The sequence below is a fragment of the Hyalella azteca genome, unplaced genomic scaffold (assembly GCF_000764305.2).
Source record: "Hyalella azteca isolate HAZT.00-mixed unplaced genomic scaffold, Hazt_2.0.2 contig8157, whole genome shotgun sequence".
NCBI lineage: Eukaryota > Metazoa > Arthropoda > Malacostraca > Amphipoda > Hyalellidae > Hyalella > Hyalella azteca.
Genome location: NW_025938258.1, coordinates 62711 through 84801, shown reverse-complemented (window position 1 = coordinate 84801; position 22091 = coordinate 62711). Strand labels below are relative to the sequence as shown.

General features: G+C 36.0%; 1 protein-coding gene across 3 annotated transcripts; it reads left to right on the top strand.

Moving 5' to 3' along the window:
• Positions 1–5832: 5832 nt before the first annotated feature.
• LOC108666530 lies at positions 5833–20622 on the top strand. Of its 3 annotated transcripts, none has more exons than XM_018153426.2 (7): positions 5833–5971; positions 16674–16730; positions 18056–18278; positions 18923–19036; positions 19360–19446; positions 19920–20120; positions 20294–20622. In XM_018153426.2, exons 1-7 carry the CDS (start codon positions 5855–5857, stop codon positions 20515–20517), a joined length of 1023 nt encoding a protein of 340 aa, XP_018008915.1. In that variant the 5' UTR covers positions 5833–5854; the 3' UTR covers positions 20518–20622. The 3 variants fall into 3 exon arrangements, with proteins under 3 accessions (XP_018008915.1, XP_018008916.1, XP_047737467.1); XM_018153427.2 differs by lacking the exon at positions 5833–5971 and adding an exon at positions 14219–14354; XM_047881511.1 differs by lacking the exon at positions 5833–5971 and adding an exon at positions 16119–16137.
• The last annotated feature ends 1469 nt before the right edge of the window (positions 20623–22091 follow it).

Here is a 22091-nt window from a genome sequence, read left to right as displayed (position 1 = left end):
CTTTGTATGTTGAGGAATCAGATTACATCAAAATAGACTAATTTTGTGAATATTCTATGCTCGGGAATTTTCATCCCAGGCATTCGACATCGACATGATGGTTAAGTCTCACTAGTAAGCTTTGATAATAAATACTTGATGGAAACTCCGGGTTGAATACATTGAGTTGATAAAGCTTCATGCGTAAAAAGCATCATTATATTCGCGGGTCATATGCAGATGCAAATTAATGGCCAGTAATTCAACTCAACGAAAAATTTTTGCTCTAACGAAGTGACAAGTATTAACAAAATTTGAATGCCGCAATTTTAATATGTACGATCATCAAAAAATGTCAAAATATCATTGACGTTTTGATGATGACGAGGTTTTTATTTGCAGAATTGAAAAGCATTTACTCGTATGACACGTGCGAATAAATAAACAAAATGTGAGCGAAGCCAAAAAGTTTCGGAAGAGAGAAATCGTGGAATCCTAGAAGCCAGATCTCGTTAGGCTGACTGCAAGACAGGAGCTGAATTGGAGAAGGCTTAAATTTCGATATATTGCAGAGCAGAGACCGTATATTGCCGCCGCAGAGACTGTGAGGCCGTGGCAGAGACGATATAGCTGACGGTATAGCTGTGGCAGAGACTGGATAGCTGTTGCAGAGACGGTATTGGTGTGACAGAGACGGTATAGCTGTGACAGAGACGGTATTGGCGTGATAGAGACGGTATTGGCGTGATATAAACGGTATTGGTGTATTAGAGACGGTATAGCTGGGGCAGAGACGGTATTGACGTGATATAAACGGTATTGGTGTATTAGAGACGGTATAGCTGTGACAGAGACGGTATTGGCGTGATAGAGACGGTATTGGCGTGATATAAACGGTATTGGTGTATTAGAGACGGCATAGCTGTGGCAGAGACGCTATGGCCGTGGCAGAGACGGCTATGCAATGGCAATTTCGACAATATTCCAGTTGGAACTTTGTATACTTTCTACGATCATATTCCCAGCATTGAATCGTAGCTTTTGGTTGTCCAGCCCAACATTATTTTATTGAAATTATTATACATAAAGAGAGAATAATTAACCGTTGCTCTGAAATATGAATATTTGATACCAACATTCGCGATTAATTAAAAAAAACTTTAAGAGAGTAATGGTAACGGAATGCGTATATTTTTATTGATATTGCAGGAATATTTTTCACTAATTATAAGAATTATTTCTTATCATTGCGTTTGTTATCGCAGTCATACTTTAAAATTGTTACTCGGGTTAAAAAACGAATTACAAATTAAAAATTTGTAATTCGTAATTTTAATGAATAAAATTTTTATTCATTTATTATGAGAAAATTCGCTGAATTTTATCCCAAATTCGGAACCGCCTGTGTATTTTAATTATATAAAGAAATTTGAATAACTGCGTGGGTATACGGTACGAGGAAAATTTAGTATGAGGATCATATGGCATGAATTGCAAATTTACGAAGAATTTAATAGTAAATAAAATAGCAGAAAAATTCACCATTTTACGGTAAATTTTATTTAGAGTGAATCGAAATCACTATTTTTACTTAGGATTTATTTTGCCGCAACTGTCGAGCTTAGCTTGACTATCGTCTTCAGTAAATATTATTCCGAATGCAATGCGGTACTAACAAGTATTGACACCTTACAGCTCCTTACAAACATGGAATAGAAAAACCAAAGAAAACATGAAAAAATATAACTCAGTACTCACTTCAGTGAGTGACAGAGAGCGCATTTTCTCGTCGACGAAAACGTGGAGTCACAGACAGACGGACGGACAGATGGACATTGCGAGCACAATAGTGCATTTTTTCAATAAATGAGAAAATGCGCTAGAAAGAAAATATTTGTTTGAAAATTATTTAAAAACAATAACCCTTTATAATGTCCATGATTCATGAAACTTTGATGTTAAGGAAAAGTGTAGAAATCGTTACGTTGGGGTTTAAAGATTTCTGGTCGTTAGATTATGAACTGTAATTGTTCAATTGTATTTCCATGTAAAAAATACGAGCTCGAATAGACCGCAACATGCCTGGGACAATCATTTAGGATCACAATGTTAATTAATTTATGAAAATTGAGTGTACCTCATAGCCGACTGAACCTCCATGTTAGACCGTAATAGTAATTTTCCTGCGAATCAGAGATACGGAGCATATAATTAATGCCCTTACATTAAAAGTGGATTCGTAATCCTATGCAGGAAAATTCGTAAACTTTACCCAAAACGAACGCTGAACTTGGAAGTCCAGCCTTGCCTTGATTTTCATCAAACTGATTTTTTATCAGGCCTCGGCTAACGTTCAAGAAAATGGCAAGCCAGGATCTGTGCAAAAGTTGGAAGATTTGATTACGGAGACTTTGGATATAAATGTTGTTAATGACCTGACATTTCACATGGCTGATTTGATATGCTTCACATGTCACAATATCACATGGCTGATATGAGATGCTTCACATGTCATAATATCACATGGCGGATATTAGGTGCTTCTCACATCACAATATTATATGACTGACATGAGATGCCTCACATGTCACAATATCACATGGCTAATAAGAGATGCCTCACATGGCTAACATATCACATGGCGGATATTAGGTGCTTCTCACATCACAATATTATATGGCTGATATGATATGCTTCACATGTCACAATATCACATGGCGGATATTAGATGCCTCACATGTCACAATATCACATGGCGGATATTAGATGCCTCACATGTCACAATATCACATGGCTGATATGAGATGCTTCACATGTCACAATATCACATGGCTGATATGAGATGTCTCACAAGTCACAATATCACATGGCTGATATGAGATGCCTCACATGGCTAACATGTGACATGTATTATCCCCGTTCGAGCACTAACAAGTGGAAGACTTTCCTTTCAATAGCAGTTAAAAATTTTTGGAATGCTACATTTTAAAACCGATTCAATGAAACAGAAATCCCTTATTTTGTAATGTTAATCATAAATTTGAAATCATCTTGGATCCGAAACATTTTTTTCCAAAAATTATTTGACAAGTCCGAGCGACTTCGCATAATGACTTTAATGCAATCGCATATACTGGCCGAGGGTTTTTAAATAGACTTTATTGATACAGCACATGAGTGATGACGAAACACTTGTCTGCGGTCATGTTCTCCGCTGTCGTTGTAATGACTAGAAGCGAAATTTCGGTGGAAAAGAACATCGGCTGAAGACAGGACGGCGCGACAATCGATTTGTACATAATAATATTGTCATTATTATATATTACATAATATTATCATATTATATAAACATGTATAAAATATTATTATCATATTATGTTTTATAGTATTATCAATATTATATACCAGTATATACATATTATACTTGAATTATATATTTTCATTCAAATTATTTGTAATAAAAATAGTAATGAAAATTATAATGATGGCGATGATAAAAATAATATCAATAGTATTCTTTATTCTTTATTCACAGAGGAGCAGACAACAAATATACATAAGAGACCATCGAAAATTTAAAGAAAAAATACAAAATGCTTCCTTGTGAATGCCTGTATAAGTGAAAAAGCTTCCCAGGCGACATAGGCGATATTACTCGCAATAGAACAATAACATATAATGATAATGAGATAAGTCAATAGGGAACAGAAAGTGCCTAAAGTAAAAACATCCTGATAAACTAACCCTTAAAAAAACTGATATGAGAATACGCAGCTTGGCGACTAAAAATGAATGAAACAAAGGCAATAACAACCGATACCTAAAAGACAGATCCAACTATGACTAAAAGTCAAAACAATGTTGACTTACGCCATAATATTTATCAAAGATCTTATTAAGAAAGGCAATTACTCAAATCGTACATGATAGTCGAAGTCAAATTAATAATGGGTAAGAATAAGATCGCGGAATTTAGTCTTTAGAATGAGTTTAGAACAATCTACTTTAAACTCATCAGGCAATTCATTAAAATATTTTACACAATTAAAAACTGTACCGTTTCTTTCAATTTCTAACCGAACCGGGGGTAAGTTAAAACGCATGCCCCTGGTGTTATGGGAATGTTGAGGAACAAGAGAGTCGAATGCAGAATTAAAAAGACGTTCATCGTGGAAAAGTGCCCTAGTAATAATATTAATATAGATAATAATAATACAACATTATTGATAACAATCAGATCGCATCGAGTGAGCGGCTATACTATTAGTGGAATAAGCGACGTTTGCCTGACTGTCGTCCAGCGCTGAGCGACGTGACCGCTCTATTGAAATTATGAAGAAATAGACAAATTTTTGTTTGAATTTGCAGTGAATGAGGCAATTGTTTTGATTAAATTTAGATGTGTGTAGATGTTGGAGACGATTCAAAATATTCCTGTGTGACAAATATGAGTAGTCTTTATTTGATACAATGAATATTTTAGGATATATTGCAGTCTTTTTAACGCATTTTCTCTTTTATGGAAAAAATGCCAAATTGTGCTCGTCAGGTCCGTCTGTCCGTCCGTGACTTCACATTTTCGCCGACGAGAAAATGCGCTCTCTGTCACTCACTGCAGTGAGTACCGAGTTATATACTTTCAGCTATGACAGATTCTCTTCAAAATGAAGATGTAATGGAAAATTATTTTCATAGTTTATTATTCTAGTGCCCTAAAAGCGATTCATTTTATTATCTCAGCTGAAAATTCACGGATCTGAAAATTCACCATTAAGACCCATGTATAAATTTAGAATTTGATTTTGCAAGAATTTCGAGGAAGTGATGTTCTATGATGAACTAGATGTATAATCACATTCACTCAGGCGCTTCCCTCTCTATAATACTTCGACAGAACTTTTAGTCACATTATCACATCAGTTATCGTGTTAGTTTAGTTCTTACATTAAATTCATTAAAACCATTTCGAACATATTCTTTGTTTATGCCTTGCAGCCCATTCGCATCTTTATTATAGGAAATAATTCAAATTTGAATTACTTGCTCCCTTTGACTCAACTTTAATTTTTTCAAAATTTGAATTTTCACTCATTAGATATGTTCATTTTTTTAGTTGTCTCATGTTTTAAATAGTGTAATGTTGCTGTACCTTTTTGAAGTTTATTTTTAGTGACCTGTTGCCAAAATTTTCATGGGTAGCTAGTAAAACTGTATGTGTTTGGTAACATTACCTTTTTTCTCGTAATTACCCAATTATCATTTAATAAAGTCGTGCACCGTCTTCTTTCTCGCCTTTAGCTTGTACTAATATTCACTTGAAAGTTTTTTTTTCGTAATTTTTCTAATCATGTTGTTAATTTGTTACGTATTGGGTACTCGAATAACTTGTCAGTCCAACGATTTGAGCCTGTTCCGAAATGTTAAAAAATTACTAAAATAATAGCATATTACATTATAAATCGAATTCAAACTAAAATAATAATAACGAATTCATTGTAAAAAATTTTACTTTCGTGTCCTGAATAATAATTTTCAATTTTTTAAAGCATTGCCAGAAAGAATCCTGAGTTTGTAGTGATGAGTCACACTCAGACATACGTTTAAAAAAATGTTTAGAAGTGACTATGGTGTGGACCAAGATTTATTGACGATCGTTTCAATGGATCGAAGTTGAAAGTCTTTAATGAAAAAAAAATAAAGTCCACCGTGCATATGCGACCGAACACCTGTTAGCCCCAATCTTCGATCGAACACATCTGTTTTGGGTTCGTCGTTTCGTTGGCTTGTAACGAAAAATCGATTGCAAATAACAGACACCTGCTCGCTATTTTGTTTGCATTCACGCAACGTATCGCGTCGAGTGAGCTGTATAATAATGGTGGATCGCGCGATGTTTTCGAGCCTGTGTCGTGTAGAGCTAAGAAAAATGATGGCCGCTGTACTGACATTAGGATTACACCAACTTATTCTACTCGTCTATTGTTTGAATCAGGTGTGTGTTTTGATTCTACTTTAATTATTAAAATCGGGTGCAATAAATATCATGATTGAGTATTTGATGAAGTGTATTCAGTTTCGTTACGTTAATAGTGTAAGACATATCAGGTTGTGTTTCATTTGATAATATTTGTCGGTAGTATCTAGGTTACTTTAAAACGGATGTTTCAGCCTCTCGTTCTAGAGAGACTACAAACATAGTCAACTATTTTATATTGCAATGTTAGATTCAATAAATTTGGGGTACACTCTTCATTAATATTAATTCATTCATGAAAACAGTCTAATACTCATATAAATCTAAAAATGATAAATTTGAAATTATTTGGAAACATCTGTGCTGATTTGAACGATAAATTTCCACTACAAATTGAAACTTTAAAAATTTTCTAGAAATTTAGACTTGGCTCTCGTTGTGCAACCTGACAGAGCACTTATATTATAATATGAAGGTCAAAATTTCATTATTTCAAACCTGACAAGTGAGTGACAGCATGAGAAACTTTTTGCCTATAAGCTCAGAAATCTCAAGATTCTGTGATCAGTTCAAATATGAAATGGTAAAGCATTGGAACAATAGTAAATCCTATAAGGACAAGAATGGTATTGTATCCCCATTACGGTATTAACAGATGCTTATGGAAAACTGAATTAAAAGATGTCAGCGGAATAAGAAAGAATTAACAGGTGCCTACAGTTAACTGTGTTTCACGACTGTTTCACGATGTTTAATATTTGCTGCATTTCTTATTTTGTGAAATAGACAAAAACAAACAAATGAAATAACAGTTGGAACATAAAGATTCTTTTTTTACCTGCCACGAGCAAATTTTGAATTTAATTTTAACTCATAAATTTTGACGCTATAGCACAATCAACTATATATCCGCCTTTCCAAAAAGAAATTTACATGAAGATGAATCAATGTTGAATTGAACGTTGTTTCGCTGAACCGACGTTGAATTTAACGTTGTTGCGTTGAATCAACGTTGAATTTAACGTTGTTGCGTTGAACCCACATTGAATTCAACGTTGTTTCGCTGAATCAACGTTGAATTTAACGTTGTTGCGCTGAACCGTCTTTGAATTTAACGTTGCTTCGTTGAATCAACGTTGAATTTAACGTTGCTTCGTTGAGTCAACGTTAGTTAAACGTTTCAACGTCAATTGCCAGGTAGGCACAAAGTGTCCGTTAACGCGACCGTCCCGTGTTTGGCAAGCAAAGAATCACGCACTGAATTACAGGGTAAATTTGAATGACAATGACCGAAAGTTTGTTAGGAATCCGTGACAGGTCAAGCAGTCTGAATGTCACAGATTATTATTTTGTACCGAGTTAAATTAACATGATACATATTTTTCAATTCTTTTCCTTCCACAATACTAACTAATTAGATGTCATGGAGTCTCTTACTCCATAAGTTGAAATCGAAATCCGATTCATACATTAGTATTAGTTATTCGGTGTATTTATTTCTGTAATTAATCGTTTAAAATTAGAGATAATTTGGATGGATTTAACTTTTTATGATATGTTTATCTATTGTAAACATGTTTAGAAAGGCGTTTTCCTCAGAATAGTAATTCAAAACTATATAAAACTACTGCGTTCCGTTGTACTTTGATCAATAGAACGTCGTATTCCCTTAAAGCGTTACATCAAGCCTTACTAGCATGTAAGGTTATTAATATTCTAAGACCAGGCACTTAGATATTCAGGTAGATATTCAAAAGCTTGTACAAAACCAATTAGCGCCGAGATTTTCGTCCCGCACTTTATCTCCGAATGCATGCCAACGATTGCAACTACACATTCAAACTGGCACCTATAGGCACCTATAATAAAATTCAAACTGGCACCTATAGGCACCTATAATAAAATTCAAACTGGCACCTATAGGCACCTTTATTAAAATTCAAACTGGCACCTATAATAAAATGGTTAATATTCACCCAAGTGTACTAAGAAGGCCAGAATTTGCCTATTTCTCATCAGCAAATTTGCTGATTTCTCATCAGAATTACTTCTCTTCAAATCTCAACTCAATTTAGCCTGCTGGTATAACCAGACTTGACGTAGGGGTACGAATGCATCTTTGTTTCCCAACTTATTAGCAATTTTTCTTCCCAAACTAAGTAATAGTGTCATCTGTCCACAAGTAAACCCTGGTCCGATTTTTATTCATAGAATTAACTATGCACAATTTAAATAAATAAATAGTGCTCAAATATGGATCATCATTGTTGAAGCCTTGCAGCTAAGCTATAATTTTCAAAGGCTCAAATTGCTATAATGTGTGACAGTTGCTGCGGACATGCATGGCAATTTATTGCCTTGGGCCTCCCTTATGCGACCGTTGGCCATGCAATTTCTCCCTCGGCTAGCTCTCCAACTGCGGAGCTTTATGACTTGGCTCCTCTTACCCCTAGCAGCCTTAGCTTTCTGAAGCTAGCAGCCCTAGCTTTCTTCATGGCCAATTTGATCATAAGCATTCTCAAAATCCAGGTATACCACATCTACACCAGCTCCGTGGTCCAGTAGAACCGAAAGATGGTGGTGGTGCTTAATATATAACTGTCACATCTAGGAGCGATTATGCTGAAAACCATAGTGTCCACTATTATACAGTTCAGCCTCTTCCATATACTGGACAAGGCTCATTGACACTACTTTCTCAAACACCTTGATCACCTGTAAGGTCAAGAACAACCACAGGTCTGTAAGTTTGCTGTCAGTCTCTCGGTCTTCCTTTGTGAATTGGAGTTATTAGTCCCATTTTGAGGTTATCAAAAACGATTCCCTCCATGAACGAGGCTTTTCAGAGCATTGTGAGTGGTGCTTTCAGTGCTCCGGCACACTTCTTCAGCAGCACTGCCGGAACTCAATCGGGTTCTGGTGCTAAAACGTCGCCACTTCTTTGATGTTTCCATCCATAGCTTCCGGACCGAACACACTGATCTCCAGTCCCTTTTCCCTTGAAACTCCTGGAGGGCTTCGATTTAGTTCTCCTGTCTTAAATAAACGGGGAGTTTCTGAACGTTGCTTCAAACTGCGCTGCAAGTAACTCACACATGCCCTGGTCATCTCCTATAAGAACATCGTTATCCTATAGCGAGCCCAAATGAAGGTTTAATTTAGCCTTGGACAGGGCGTATCTGAAGAAATACTTGGGGTTCTCTCTGATAACTTCAACATCTCGTTTCTCGGCAGCTAGTTGTTCCGTCTTGTGCGAGCGTCGCGACCTGCGTTCAGTTTACTTGTGGTGTTCTTCCTTCTATAATTTAAATTTTAATGTATATAAAAAAATTTCAAAAGCATTTCTCTCTTGAAACTCTGATTTCGAAATTAATTGAGGAGAAGATGTTCTGAAGTCATTAACTTTATTTACAAACTCACATCACTAATAAACGTGTAATTTTTTATAATATACTAGATTATAATTATAATTTCATCAAATCATAAACAATTGTAATTCTGACTGACCTCAATTTCATTAGTGTTTTTTAAACTTTGCCTACTTGGTCGAGAATCTCAAAATTTTAGAACTTAAATTGCGATTTTCCTTTAAAAGTTGTTGTTGGGAGAGCAAATTGATAACTGCTGGCTCTTGGTAAATTATTCATTTTAAAAACCCAATTCTTGTAAAAGAGGAATTCATGTACGAAAAGCCATTCTTGTAAGAAAATTCTTTTGTGCAAGATATGCAATTCTTGTAAGAAAAGTCAAAGACTCGATCATTTATTCGTCATTTTAAGGATTTTAATGAGTTTTCATGGGAACGATGGCTCTCAGATGACGGTAGATTTTACGGTCGGTCGTTACAAATATTAATGGCAATAAAAATTGGAAGCGCTGTTGCGAGTAGCAAATCTAATTAAAAACTCAGTGAGTTATTCATGTAGCAATTGCCAAGCCAGTGCAGGGAAACCCCATATCCAGCATCGGGGCTTATAATTAATTGGAAGGTGTCTGATATATATGGATTAGATAATTTTAACACAAAGGTTAATTAACTTAATTTTTTGGTTGCTTAACACAACTTTTTTGTTGACTGAAAAAATTTGGTTGCCTTATTATCACATATAAATATTTGCTAATTTTTCACGTTTCTGAAAATTATTGATTACCAACACCAAGATAAAATCGACATTTTAAACGATTGAAAACTGCAATAAAACATACCTACATCTATATAATCTTACTCCTCCGATTATTTAACCCCTTATTAGCACCCAATTCACAGGCCAGATCGCATTTAACCCCAAATTCACAGATATGAACGCTGCACCGCTCCACTTCCACAATTACCCCATTCGCGTCGACTTGCTGAGCATGCAGAACGACAGAAACCTAACCTGAAATCGTAATCTTAATTATTTAAATTATTGATTACAACATTCATTTCTTACGCGCAAAAATTTTTGATGTTCGACGACGCGTTCAGTCAAGCGACCGCAAGAGGCTCCCATTTTTTTGAGTAACTTTTGTTAAAAAAATTCTGGGTGAAAAATGGCGGAGGAAATTGCCACGTCTCGGAGAATTCCTGAGGGCCAAAGAAACAATTTTACGCGCCCACTGAGAAAGTGACTTTGATCTTCTGTATCTTTGACGTTAACGCGTGTGGCAGTGATAGTAAATTGTAGGAAACCTAGTGTCTGCAACAGCAGTGTTCAGATTATTAGATTATTTATTGTGGGGAGTATTGTCCTGTGAAGTGGACATGGGGCTACATACTTCTTTCATCCGTTCTTAGAAATTTTAATAATTGCTACTAAATTTGTCTTTGCATTTAATTTCGTGCTTGTAATTGTAACTTGCAATTAATAAATTTTGTTAAAAATGCCTCAATAACGAAGAATGCGCTTCTCAAATAGTTAAGCAAACCTCGCGTCGGAATTTTTTCTGTATAATGAAAAACGAACCGGACACAAACGAGTAGAAAATTTTTCTCTGTTAATAACGTACTCGAATCGATCGAGAGTCTTCGGAACGCAAGACCATTGCTAACATTTTGCAATTTCCTTCCAGAATAAATTTTGAAATAATGTAATTCAGTTTCCTTATTTGCTGAAGTAACAGCTCTAATTTTATCAATAAAATAAAAGTTATGCACCAATCCCTAAATTTACAACTACTTTGCATGGATTACAACACAGAGAAACTGTGAAATTTGTAATGTAAATCCCTAATCCAATCAGGGGTTTTTACCTCCCCCAAAAATGGAGCTCATAGGTTGTTTCGACAATCGTGATTTATTCTAAAGCGGATTTAGTTCACCTTAGAATGTAAAAATATGCCTTCTAAGTAGAGCCGAAGAATAACACGCACTTTTAGGGGCATTTCAGAATAACAGTTCATTTATGGTGAACATGTGTACAGCTTCTGAAATTAAAATAAGTGTTAAACTCTTTTGAAAAATATTCTGAAATACCAGTATTCTTCTTCTCGTCAATTTTCAGGTAATAGCGAACAATAAAAAAATCGTGTTTGCTGTAGGATTTAATAATCTTCAGTGCACCGCATGAGCAGCTGACGAAGTTTTTTTAACGTGTCTGAAGTGGAAGTATATCTATATAAATTAATTTATGCTTGAACATTTAGAAGACTGCGTCCGTTAAAAACTGAAATACAACATCGTGAGTGATAGCAATTCTGCCTGAGGTATGGACTATGCAATGACATCGAGTACGAACTAAAATAAAGCTTCGTGTACGAACTAAAATACGAGTTCGTGTATACGGACTAAAATACGGTTTCATAAACGAACTAAAATACTGCCTCGTGTACGAAGTAAAATACGGCCTCGTGTACCAACTAAAATACAGCTTCGTGTACCAACTAAAATACAGCTTCATGGACGAAATAAAATACTGCCTCGTGTACGAGCTAAAATACGATCTTGTCGATGTAATTATAACTTTTTGCTCTAATTACTTTTTCCTCTCCAAATTACCTAATGCTGACGCTCAAGTTGTTTTTATAATTTGTGAGAATTAAATCCAAAGTCGAACATGCCTTGATAAATAGTTTAATTTCTGGACAATGTATTCTGCCAGGCCGATCAAAAGTGAGTCATAATTCCCTTCATTTAGATTTTGAAGTTCGTTGCAAACCTAATATTTAATCAAATTCATATTTTCTGTACTCATGGCTTTTATGACAGTTGCCCTCATGGCTTCCAGGTTTCTGCATTTTTTTGCATGCAGTCCATTGAACATCTTTCCTTTCTCTCTTTTTTTTTGAGCCGGTGTAATAGGCGTGAATAAGATAAATACAAATAATGATGCCTACTAACAGATAACATAAGCCGTAATAAAAAGAACTGTCTTTGTGGCACAAAATTGAACGCGCCTACTTTGAAACTAGAACTAAAATGGATGAAGTTCGGAAAATGAGGTTCCGTTCAGTGCACGCCTACGTGTTCAGTCTTATTATCAGTCGCATCATGCGAACAGATTAATGCTGCTGTCATTCGTGATGAGAGTCGTTCAGATTTTCACCTATAATTCGAATAGAACATTTTCATTGTAAAAGCGAAATTTGCGTATTCATTTGCAAAGATGCCATGTAATCTTATTCATTCAGGTAATTTTTTCACGATAAAAGTTTGACAGAGTTTTTAGCCATGTTCTCTGATCGCAAAGAATATCATCATAGTATAGGTTTTCATATAATTGATTTCACCTACTTAGACTAGATACGCATTCATGCTTTGCAATTCATTCGCTTCTGTGGTATGGAAAATAATTCAAATGTTGAATACATGTTTTCTCTGGTTTGGCTTAAATATCAATTCTAACTTTCGAATTTTCTCGCATTGAATATTATCCTAAAATAAATAGTCCCGTATTAAGTTTGACTTCCACTGGCATGAGTCTGTCTAGAATGAATGTAAAATTAGTAATATAATAATATATTTCATCATTATACGAATTTACAGAAATATAATGACGAATTCGGCATGCGTATATAAGCAATATAATGTGAGTAAAGAGTGTTCGGCATGAGTATTTACAGCAATATAATGTGAGTATTGAGTATTCGTCATGAGTATTTACAGCAATATAATGCGAGTATTGAGTATTCGTCATGAGTATTTACAGCAAAATAATGACCAGAACGAATTTATGAGTCTGGCTATATGAGTCTCATAAGTAACGCGTGGTCTATGCTAGCTTTACTCAAACATGCAGCGATGAATATAAAACTTTCTTTTAGAAAGCTCTTCAGATGTTACAAAAGATTCGACCCAAATTTATTGACGATCGAGTCAATGGATAAAAGTTGAAAGTCTTTTCTCTATTTAAAATATCAGAATATACATTGAGCGTATGCGACATAACATCTGTTAGCCGCAATGACTTTTATTTTTAAAACTTTTGAATCTTTGCAACGTTCAATACACGAAATATCATTGCATATGAATGTTCTAAATTTCTAAAAAAAACTTCATCGATCCAGCACATGTGCGCTATTGAAACACTTGTTCATTGCCCTCTTTTCTGCTGTCGTCGTTTTAACTTATAACGAAAAAATATCTTGAAAAATATAAACAGAAGCCGATGCCTGGTCGCTATTTCGTGTGCATTTCTCCATGAGATCGCGTCGAGTGAGCGGCTATAGTATAGAGCATTCGTCATGAGTATTTACAGCAATATAATGTGAGTATTGAGTATTCGTCATGAGTATTTACAGCAATATAATGTGAGTATAGAGTATTCGTCATGAGTATTTACAGCAATATAATGACCAGTACGAATTCATGAGTTTGGCTATATGAGTCACATAAGTGACGAGTGGACTATACTAGCTTTACTCAAACATGCAGCGATGAATATAAAACTTTCTTTTAGAAAGCTCTTCAGATTTCGAAAGCTGTTTAGATTTCAAAGGATTCGACCCAAATCTATTGACGATCGATTCAATGGATAAAAGTTGAAAGTCTTTTCTCTAGTTAAAAATAAACATTGAGCGTATGCGACATAACATCTGTTAGCCGCAATGACTTTTATTTTGAAAACTTTCAAATCCTTGCAACGATCAATACACGAAATATCATTGCATATGAATGTTCTAAATTTCTAAAAAGACTTCATCGATCCAGCACATGTGCGCTATTGAAACACTTGTTCATTGCACTCTTTTCTACTTTCGTCGTATTTAACGAAAAAATATCTTGAAAATAAAAACAGAAGCCGATGCCTGGTCGCTATTTCGTATGCATTTCTCCATGAGATCGCGTCGAGTGAGCGGCTATAACATTGGTGGCTTGAGTGACGTTTGCGTGATACTTTCGTCCAAAACACACGACACAATGGTTGCTGTAGTGACATTAGCCTTGCATAAACTAATTTTAATCTTAGTTGTTGTGAATCAGGTAAGTCTCATACCAATTATTAAGAAACCTTAATTGGTATGATCTCTGTGCAATAAAATAATACAATCTAGTTTGAGATGTATTCAGATTAGGTTTATAAGTAATACGAAGCATGTTAGGCTGTGTTTTGATTGTTGATATGCAAGATGTATGTAGGTTGCGTTGATATAGATATTTTAGCCTCTCATTCTAGTATCAGAGCCAATTGTTTTGGGTTGCAATGTAAGATAAATTTGTCTGAAATAAATTGTTCATGATAATTTTTTAAATTATGATTTTAGTTAACTTGATCGTTGAAATTTTCGAATAATGGTAATGAGCATGATGCGAACATGGATTCATTTATATTCGGTTATATTATAAAAAGAATCGAATATAGGTTTTATAAAAAAACGTGCTAAGTGGCGAATAAGAAAGTAACTGCGAAAATGTATACTACCGTACTTTGAATAGTATATTTTTACCGTACATTTAAACTTACGAAAATAGTCATTAAATATAGACTACGCACTCATTGTGCAGCTTGACACAACACGTACATTGTAATATGAAATCAATAATTCCATTATTTCAATCTTGACACGAGAGTGACAATAGATGAAGCTTTTAACTTATAATTCTGAGAAGTCACGATTTAGATAGAAATAGCCAAACAAGGAAACAATGTTAAATCAGAGTTCATCGTTTCCTGTATTAACGGTATTAGCACATGCATGTGGTATGCTGAATTAATAGATGTCAGCGGGAACAGAATAATTAATTTTCGGGTGAATTGCATTTTGTGACTGCTTGACGAATTTTTTATCGCATGTTCCATTGTGTGAAATCAACAGAAAAAACTTTGTTTTTTTCTGTTTCTGGGAATGGGAACAATGTAAAAACAATATAGTTTCTGGGAACAACAATTCGACAATGGGAACAAATTCTGTTGAAACGAAAATACGCATTGTCTGTTTTCCTGAGCAATTATTTAATTTTGTATTAACTAATAAATTTCGACGATGCAGCACACCCACCTATTTGACTTTCCAAAAAGACATCTGACATTGAATCAACGTTGAAAAAAACGTTGTTTTGTTTAATCGACGTTGAATTTATCGTTGTTTCGTTGAATCGACGTTGAATTAAAAATTTGCGGTGCATTGACCAAAAATTTGTTAGGAATCCCTGACAGGTCAAGCCTTTTGAATATCATAAACTTTTATTTTAAATATGTATTCACTGTTCACATAACTTTATGCGTCTGCATTTAATTCATTTCATCCCATAAGATTTTCAACTCGAATGTTGTGGGGTCTCTTACGTTATGTGTTGAAATCCTTCTCGTCCTTAAAGAGATAATAAGTTCCATTAATTAGTAATAATTGCGTAATTAGTACTAATCTATAAATTATAAGATCTTAATATTATTAATTTAATTATATTTTTAATCGTCCGACATTGAAAATAATAGGGACTAATTTAGTTTTGACATTATATAACATGGCCACCTATTGTAATAACACGTTAAGAACGGCGTATTAACGCGTTCAACAGGCGCAATCTCAAACTATATATTTCAATGTTCCTCCAATATTGCTACTTACTTTAGACTGGTAATTTTATTAACTTTTTATTATTAATTTTCTTAATATAGTAGTTTGAAAATATTGTACTACTGATAATTCGACTACGAAGATTAAGCGTGACCAGCGCTGACGCCAATGTTAAATTTTTGGCAACCGTCAGTTAATTGCTGGTCTCGACCGACGTACTGGTTGCTATCTCATAGACTTTAAGGCTGGTATGCTGTACATATTATCGATTTAATTTTTATTTATTGGGGAATGCTGTAAAGTTAGTGAACATATAAATTGGCCGTGATGTGTTGGAATTTATTCATTGTTTTCTATTTTTAGGATCACACGGTTTATCCTAAGAACTCCTAGCTCCAGCTCACTCCTTACGCGTTCGATGTGTTGGTAGCTTTCTTGTCCTGTCTGTATTGCAAATATTTGTTTCAGAGGATCGCATTAGTTGATTTTTAGTTCTCTATTTCACATCCGTTTTGGAAAGACAACCTATTCTGATTTTTTACTTCCATAGTTTACCGTTTATTCAACTATATTGAATTAATGTGTTGTGACTTGTGATAGCGTTTCAACTCCCGTGCTGCCTAAAGCTTAGCGTGATAGCCACTTGCAAATGTCTTATAGTTTCCCGTTATTGTCGTATTGTCAGATTTTGTGGCGTCATCGAACCGCAAGATTTATTGAATGTCGAACAGATCAAACTAGTATTCCGCTTCATTTCTGAATTTTTATTCCTTGTTTCCTACAGGTCTCCTGCGACACCTTCAGCTCTCCTAACCCCCGAGCTGGTGATGTCATCGACAAGGTAATGATTTCGCTTTGATTACGTTTTTATTTGAGCACATACTTCTTATGCATGGAAATTGAATATATAATGGATTTATTCCAATAATGTTCTATTTAGTGTTATATAAGGGCTTGATAAGGAATAACGGTTATTCGTGTTCATGAACCTGAACCTGACCTGGAGCCTTAGGCCACGACATCGGCAATTCAAGGGAGATGAGTTCGAGAAAAAGGCACGAGTGTACGTCGGCAAAATGTCTAGTTCAGAATGCGTGCCTATGCACTTGGAAAAAATAGAACGTCATATCGCGTAAAGCGTTATTTCTGTCCTTACTGATATTAAATAGCAGCGTTACTCTACTATTTCTGGCGTTACTGATATTAAACAGTGATGGACATTGCAAGACCGGTCCGGGAGTCACAAAATATGACTAAACCATAAAATGCGGATATTTTCGTCTAGCACCGAATGTACGCACTTAAAAAAGACAAAAGCAAGGATATAGATTATGCACCGAAAAAAATCTTAACACCGAATGTATGCAAAAGATTGCACGCACAAACTCAACATGGTACCCGAGATATCAATAGGGGTAACAAACAGCCAAGTGTACCGAGAATACCCATTAATCACTGGTACATAAATAGCCACTGGTACATAAATAATCACTGGTACACTGGTACCTTTTATCACTGGTACCCATAAGTGGCCTGTACATATATACCCATAAATCGCTGGTCCTTGAATACCCATAAATAGCTTCTCACCGCATGCTGCAAGAAAATTATTAGAAGTTTTTGCGGAACATAAAATCATTGAATTACGGATTTTTATTCAAATTCCAAACACGATTTAAGCGAGACAATCATATTGTTCATGTCATTACTTTTTTCTTTGTTCTAATCAAGATCTCATCGTGAAATAGTCCATTTATTTCCTGATCACATGGGTTAGAATATTAACGATTCAGGTTAACGCGGAACAACTTAAAATATTATTGGAGTCAAGTGAATAGGCGGAATTGTTATATGTACTTCAGTGGCAGGCAATTTCTCAATGATTGCCAATGATTTATATGTTTGTAAATGGTCGCTAGGCAGGCCCGATGATAGTCAAGCATATATTATTTCTTGTGATTACAAAGTTTATGATCTGTCATATATTAATAACAAAGCCATATTATTTCATTATTAATTGAATTATTAATTATTTAATACAAACTTCATCTGGTACTGATCCAGCACTTCATTTATTTTGATCATTTGAAATATATATTAACTCTATACATACGATTTTCATAGTTGATTATAAAAGTCTGCAGTGACACCACACATTTCCAACAGTTCGAGCTGGACATGGGCTCTAGTGGACCGAAGTCCAGCTTGTTCTCCGAGTGCCAAGCTCTAGCCAACACCATCGAGGGAAGTCTGTACTCTGTTCCCATCTCGGAAAATATTGAATACCTTCGCTTCTCCCCTCTCCAAAGTCGTGCGATGGAATGGACAGAATCAACAACTGATGGTGACACAGGAGTCCTAGCGTGCATCCTGAAGGCGGCCGAGCTTTGTGAGTCTGGTATTAGTGACTCTTATCATAATATAGCGGTTTCAGCGTTTATTAGGCCGAAGGTCTGTCGCCGTTTCTTAAAATCGCAGAATATCCACAGCATGTTGCGGACTCGAACTCGCAACTCACTGCTCCAATTCTGCTGTGCTTAACCGCCCGGCCTCCTTGCCGATTCTGGCCAGAAACTGACGCACAGAGCTGGGATCGAACCCGCACCTCTCTGCGCCAATCTTGGTACTCTGAACTTTAACCAATTATGCAAATTCCAGAACTCAGTGAATGACCTGCATGGTCTCATTTTCCTCGCTTCAATATTCCACTCATTATAATTTTGCAATACTACTACTTGCCAATACTGTTCTACATAGACTTTAATGTAATGCTCAAAAAATTAGTTGTTCTGGACTGTATATATGAAACCAATATATGAAGACATGAACAAGGCGTGTCTTATTGCAGTTGTCTGGAGGATCGTATTATTGATCACTGGATCATATGATTTTCAACAGCTGTATCTTGGCCCAGTCATGAGTACTCTAGTCTCTACACAATCAGTTGTTGTAGTTGGCAGCATGTATGTTATAATATAGATAACCGAAATAATATTTATAATAGAACTAATAAAAATCACGTTTGCTTGACAGTGGCCTGGATGGTCAAGTACGAAGGCAAATGTCTTGCCACATTCAGCGACGTCTACAACTCCACTGAAGAACAGAGCTGCGACGACCCCCAAGAGGTCGTTTACGTCATCACAGGTAACACCTGGGTCTTCAATTAGAATAGAATAAATAGAAGTATCGGCGTTGAAGAAATAGGCCCATGGCCTATTGCCGATTCTTGAATTTTTCGTGACTTGATTCACAAGGGATCCGGCCTTTGGAACCCGATCTTTCTATAGCTGACGATTGATTGAGATAGCTGCTGGACTTGTTGCCTTATATATATTAGTATAATATTTCGTTTATTTTTATTATTATATTTATATTTCGTATATTTCGTTTGTGATTTGATGACGGAGTTGTAAACTCGCAAATATTTCTGATAGTAAAGTACTCTGAACGATGGTCCCATTTTGCAGGCTTCAACATGTTCCTCAACGCCCGCGTGCCGTTCTTTGAGTCCAACGAATGCTACAAGAGCTTGCCGACCGGCATTGTTCTTTCCGGTGAGCCTCATGCAATGAACTTAGTAAATTTGTTTTTTTTTTTTTGCAATCGTTCATTGCTTCTATCGATAATCAATCCAAAAGGAGTTTAGTTGGGGATATGGGCTGATATTTGAAAAAATTTCGTTCAAATGTTTGAAACATTTTATCCCTAAATATTACTGTATTATCTCGTGCATAATCCCGGCTAAACTCTTGAGTTTCAGCCAACTCTCAATATAAAGATGTTTATTGGAGATTTCTTACTCATTAGCGTCAATTTCTGTACATTGTAGAGACGCTTTCAGAAATCTCCTCGCATATTCAACAATTCTAAGGATTTTAAAATTTTCCTTAAGTAATAATCCTGAGTTCGATACATTAATCTAGGTACGTAAATCTCTCACGTGACTATAAAAGATTATCACAAATGTTGATAAATTTAAATTCCATGCAGACTAACTTTTAAGAAATTCGCCTCCCATGCTTTTCAGACTCGCTTTCTATGCCGCCTATAAGAAACTGCTGCGCCGTCCTCGACGATTACAAGAACTGCTACGATTTTCCAACCAACATTTCTTCGTTCTTACAAGCAAAATTGGATTGTCAGGGACTGGGTCTGACGCTCGCAAATTATGAATTATATGTGGATGTCGAAGGGGATGGTCATATTTATGACGCTTTACCAGCAAATGGTAAGCATCAATCGATAGCATCAATTGCAAATCAATAATAGCAAATAGTAAGTTGCCACCATAAGGAATTAAGTAAAGTTGCTCACATTAAATACGTATGAATACAAACAATTTGTATTGTAAACCAAACACCACTTGTTAACATGTGAAAACTCTGTTTTTTTTCGTCGTAGATGTCGCCATCGACTACAGCCGCGGAAAGGACGGCGTGTGGCGTTGGCCCGGCGGTGAGGAAAAGTCGTTTCCATGGATGGAACAACCAGAAGACTATCACGATTGCGCCATCGGTATTTTCGGTGAAGGTGTATATTTAGTTCCGGTCCGTTGCAGCGACCGCATCAGACAAGCACTTTGTATGGAAACTCAAAGTGCTAAGCAGAAATGTCCCACTGACTAGCTGATGATCGAACACGACTTCTCTTAGGTGGGCTATTGGCTCTTCATCTTTAAAAGTTCATTTAAAATTGTTGCTCTGTAATCAACTCTTAAGGCTTGTAGTCAAAATGCAGCGAAGTCTGAGAGGGAGGTTTTCGCGACCATCGTGTAAAATCCTTGATCTGCCCAAAGCTCGGCCAGTCGCTATCCTCGAGCTTGTACTCTTTGTAATATGATATTCTAGCCAGACCCTTCTTCGTGGCAACTGGTCGCTTTCAGGTGGCCGAGGAATGGCCAACGGTCGGCTATAACTAAGTGGATAGGCCGACCACTGGCCAAGTATTATTCTTCGCCCCTCATTGACTTCGCCTTTACCATGCCACCCGTTGTGAACTGACAGTTGAGTAATTTACGACGTCTCTTTCCCCTCAAACATTGCACAACGTCTCCATTTGAGCAGCTAGTATGCGGGATTTTCCCTCCGCGTATCAGCAGACTCGATCATAAATATTGTTTGGTAGAAAATATCTATAACAAGGAAGCTGATCAAGGAATGCCGAATAAACCATTCAATTGACAATAAAAATTACAACCCGTTTATATCTCGAAAAAAGTGTAAAAGTCGCAGACATGATGAACAATAATATTCAAAGTTTCTTGAAATTTCCTCTCATTAAAACTCTTTTAATACAAAGTTTACATATTTTTTATTACTGGTCGACTCTTATAAATAAATAGCTGGGTAAGTATGGAAAAATCCATGTCGCCATCTCATTTGCGAGTGGAGTAAAGTCTATCCTAATTAGTGAAGAAACGCATAGATAAGAGCCGAGCCTGTTCGAAGCCTCTCGGTTTTCAATCAGGGCCTTAAGAACATCAATATTCTATTTCATTCAGACATTTTGTTATTCAGCCATATGAGAACTTCATCATTCGCTTCAGGGAACAACTGATGCTCTATTTCATTGCATTTAACTGAAGTTTGCCACTCCAATCGCAAGAGCAATTCATATGCATACATATTTTACGATCTAAATTGTAATCAATAACTCTGGAGCAGAAAACTTTCGCGCATCTCCGCCCTATTGTATGATCAAAATATGTATATGTTGTTACGAACATGGATTGCAGGACCTCGAAGAGTATTGTCCTCATCTAAAAAATTTGTACACCGCGGGTTCTTCAAAAACCAAAAACTATTCTAAGGTTTTAAAAACTAGCTGTAAGTAAAATTAGGTGTCGTCATCTGGATTACTGCCCTTGTGTTTAGGACTTTCTCATCCATGGCCGCGCGGAAGCGCCGCCTTCGTCGTCCGCCGTCCCCTAAGCAATCGAAAGGCAGGGCGCCCCCCTCCGTAGTCTGTAGGTTACGTTGGACAAGACCACCGTGCATCTGCTGTCATTTGACCCCGCTGATTCCAAATGTTTTTGCTAATCTCGCGGTCATACAAAAATGTTCCGGTAGTTTGTATATTCATGTCCCTTTATTGCCCTAGTCTGCGCTGATATGACCGTGAGGATTTATGACTGGGCTCCTCTTAGCCCTATAGCTGCCTTAACTGTCTTCAGATCACCCCTTAGTCAACTTCTTCATGA

Excerpts from the sequence above, each read along its gene's own strand:
- LOC108666530 (XM_018153426.2), top strand. The coding sequence starts at position 5,855 with ATGGTGGATCGCGCGATGTTTTCGAGCCTGTGTCGTGTAGAGCTAAGA. Across the intron at positions 5,972-16,673 it reads TCGTCTATTGTTTGAATCAG|GTCTCCTGCGACACCTTCAG; the intron begins GTGTGTGTTTTG and ends TGTTTCCTACAG. Across the intron at positions 18,279-18,922 it reads CCTGAAGGCGGCCGAGCTTT|TGGCCTGGATGGTCAAGTAC; the intron begins GTGAGTCTGGTA and ends TTTGCTTGACAG.